Source organism: Mytilus trossulus, chromosome 1, assembly GCF_036588685.1.
Source record: "Mytilus trossulus isolate FHL-02 chromosome 1, PNRI_Mtr1.1.1.hap1, whole genome shotgun sequence".
Taxonomy (NCBI): domain Eukaryota; kingdom Metazoa; phylum Mollusca; class Bivalvia; order Mytilida; family Mytilidae; genus Mytilus; species Mytilus trossulus.
The window spans coordinates 20,234,545-20,236,427 of NC_086373.1; the positions used below are offsets into that span (position 1 = coordinate 20,234,545).

General features: G+C 39.4%; 1 protein-coding gene across 1 annotated transcript; it reads left to right on the forward strand.

The window, feature by feature from the left end:
* Nucleotides 1-1,383, forward strand: LOC134700764 (uncharacterized). Its single transcript, XM_063562266.1, has one exon. It carries the CDS (start codon nt 1-3, stop codon nt 1,381-1,383), a length of 1,383 nt encoding a protein of 460 aa, XP_063418336.1.
* The last annotated feature ends 500 nt before the right edge of the window (nt 1,384-1,883 follow it).

Here is a 1,883-nt window from a genome sequence, read left to right on the forward strand (position 1 = left end):
ATGACAACAATTACAGACAATGAAAGTAAAGACATAGACCGGCAAATTCAACAAAATGATGACAGATTCACAGTTGTAAAGGAAGTCATCAATATAGAGAAGTTCAGCAGTTATCCGAAACTGCTTCGTATAATGTCTTACGTTTTGCGCTTTATAACGAATTGCAGGACACTTTCAGAAAACAGGAAATACCAACAGTTAGAGGTAGCCGAGATTCAAAATGCTTCACTTGTGTTGATACGGAATGTACAGCAAACTATTTTCATGAATGAAATCCGTAATATTGTTTCAAAGGATACTAATCGACTACCTATTGTACGACAGTTACGATTATATATCGACGAAAAAGGACTACTACGTTCCGGCGGAAGAATTGACAATGCGCTCGTTAACGAAACAGTGAAATACCCTTATTTACTTCCGACAAAACACCCGTTGACAACATTGATAATTTTGGACGCACACAAACTACAAAATCACAGTGGAATAAATGGGACAATAACGTTAATTCAACAGACATATTGGATACCGAAAATCCGACATAGAGTGAAAACCGCATTACGGAATTGTATTCCCTGTAGGAAGCTAATTAGTCGACCGTATGTGGCGCCTGACCCACCACCGCTACCAAAGGATCGTCCTGGAGAAGACCCGCCATTCAGCGTCACGGGAGTTGATTTAACAGGAGCGTTACATGTACGACAAAATGGCAACAAGGAAACAAAAGCGTACATATATCTATTTACGTGTGCTTCAACCAGAGCTGTTCACATCGAGTTAGTTCAGGATTTAACGACATATTCATTTTTATTAGCTTTTCGCAGATTTGTTAGCCGTCGATCTTTACCGAAAATAATGATATCTGACAATGCTTCTACGTATATATCTGCAGCGACAGAGATTGCTAAAATATTCAAATCAGAAACAGTGCACGGAAAACTTAGTGAGTTAGGAACAGTGTGGAAGTTTATACCCAGCAGGGCTCCTTGGTACGGAGGATGGTGGGAGCGACTTATTGGACTTACCAAAACCTCCCTCAAGAAAACATTAGGACGTGCCTGTATCGACTTAGATATGCTACACACCGTTGTTACAGAAATCGAGTGCACACTGAATGACCGACCGTTAACATACATCTCTACTGATGAAAAGGATCCAGAACCACTAACGCCGTCTCATCTTATGTATGGCAGAAGATTAAAGACACTTCCGCATCCTTCAAATGATCACAGCGAATTCAAAGACACTAGAAAAACACTAACTTGCGCTCATGCGCTAAAACATAAAAAAACAACAGCAAGAATTACTACAACACTTTCGGACGAGATGGAAGAAGGAGTACCTTACATCACTACGGGAATTCCACAGAGCCAGTGGAAATAATTTACAGCGGATAAAGACCGGGGACATAGTACAGATTTATGATGACTCGCCTAGAACAGTATGGAACATTGGTATCATCGAGGACCTTGTGCGTGGCGGAGATGGTTTGGTAAGATCAGCTATAGTGCGTACAAAATTTGGACTTACAAATAGACCAATCGTCAAACTCTACCCACTAGAGATAAATTCAAATGACAATGATGAATCGCAAATACTTAGAAGGAGTGTTCGTTTACAAAACCGCAATCAGAGACTGTAATTAATTGAGAACAATTTTCAATCGCAACTTGATTTAGAGATAGTTTTATATGTGATTCATAAACTTTAAAGTTTCAAATATTTCATTTCATTTCATTTATAGATAATTTTCTTAATTTGGATAAATTGTTCATTGAGACTTTAATTGCATAACCTCGCGGCCCCGAGTATGTCGAGGAAAAATAGAGACAATCACAGTACGCGGGACTCATACGTGTACCTTTTCGCGTTAGCGCTCTCTA

Excerpts from the sequence above, each read along its gene's own strand:
- LOC134700764 (XM_063562266.1), top strand. The coding sequence starts at position 1 with ATGACAACAATTACAGACAATGAAAGTAAAGACATAGACCGGCAAATT.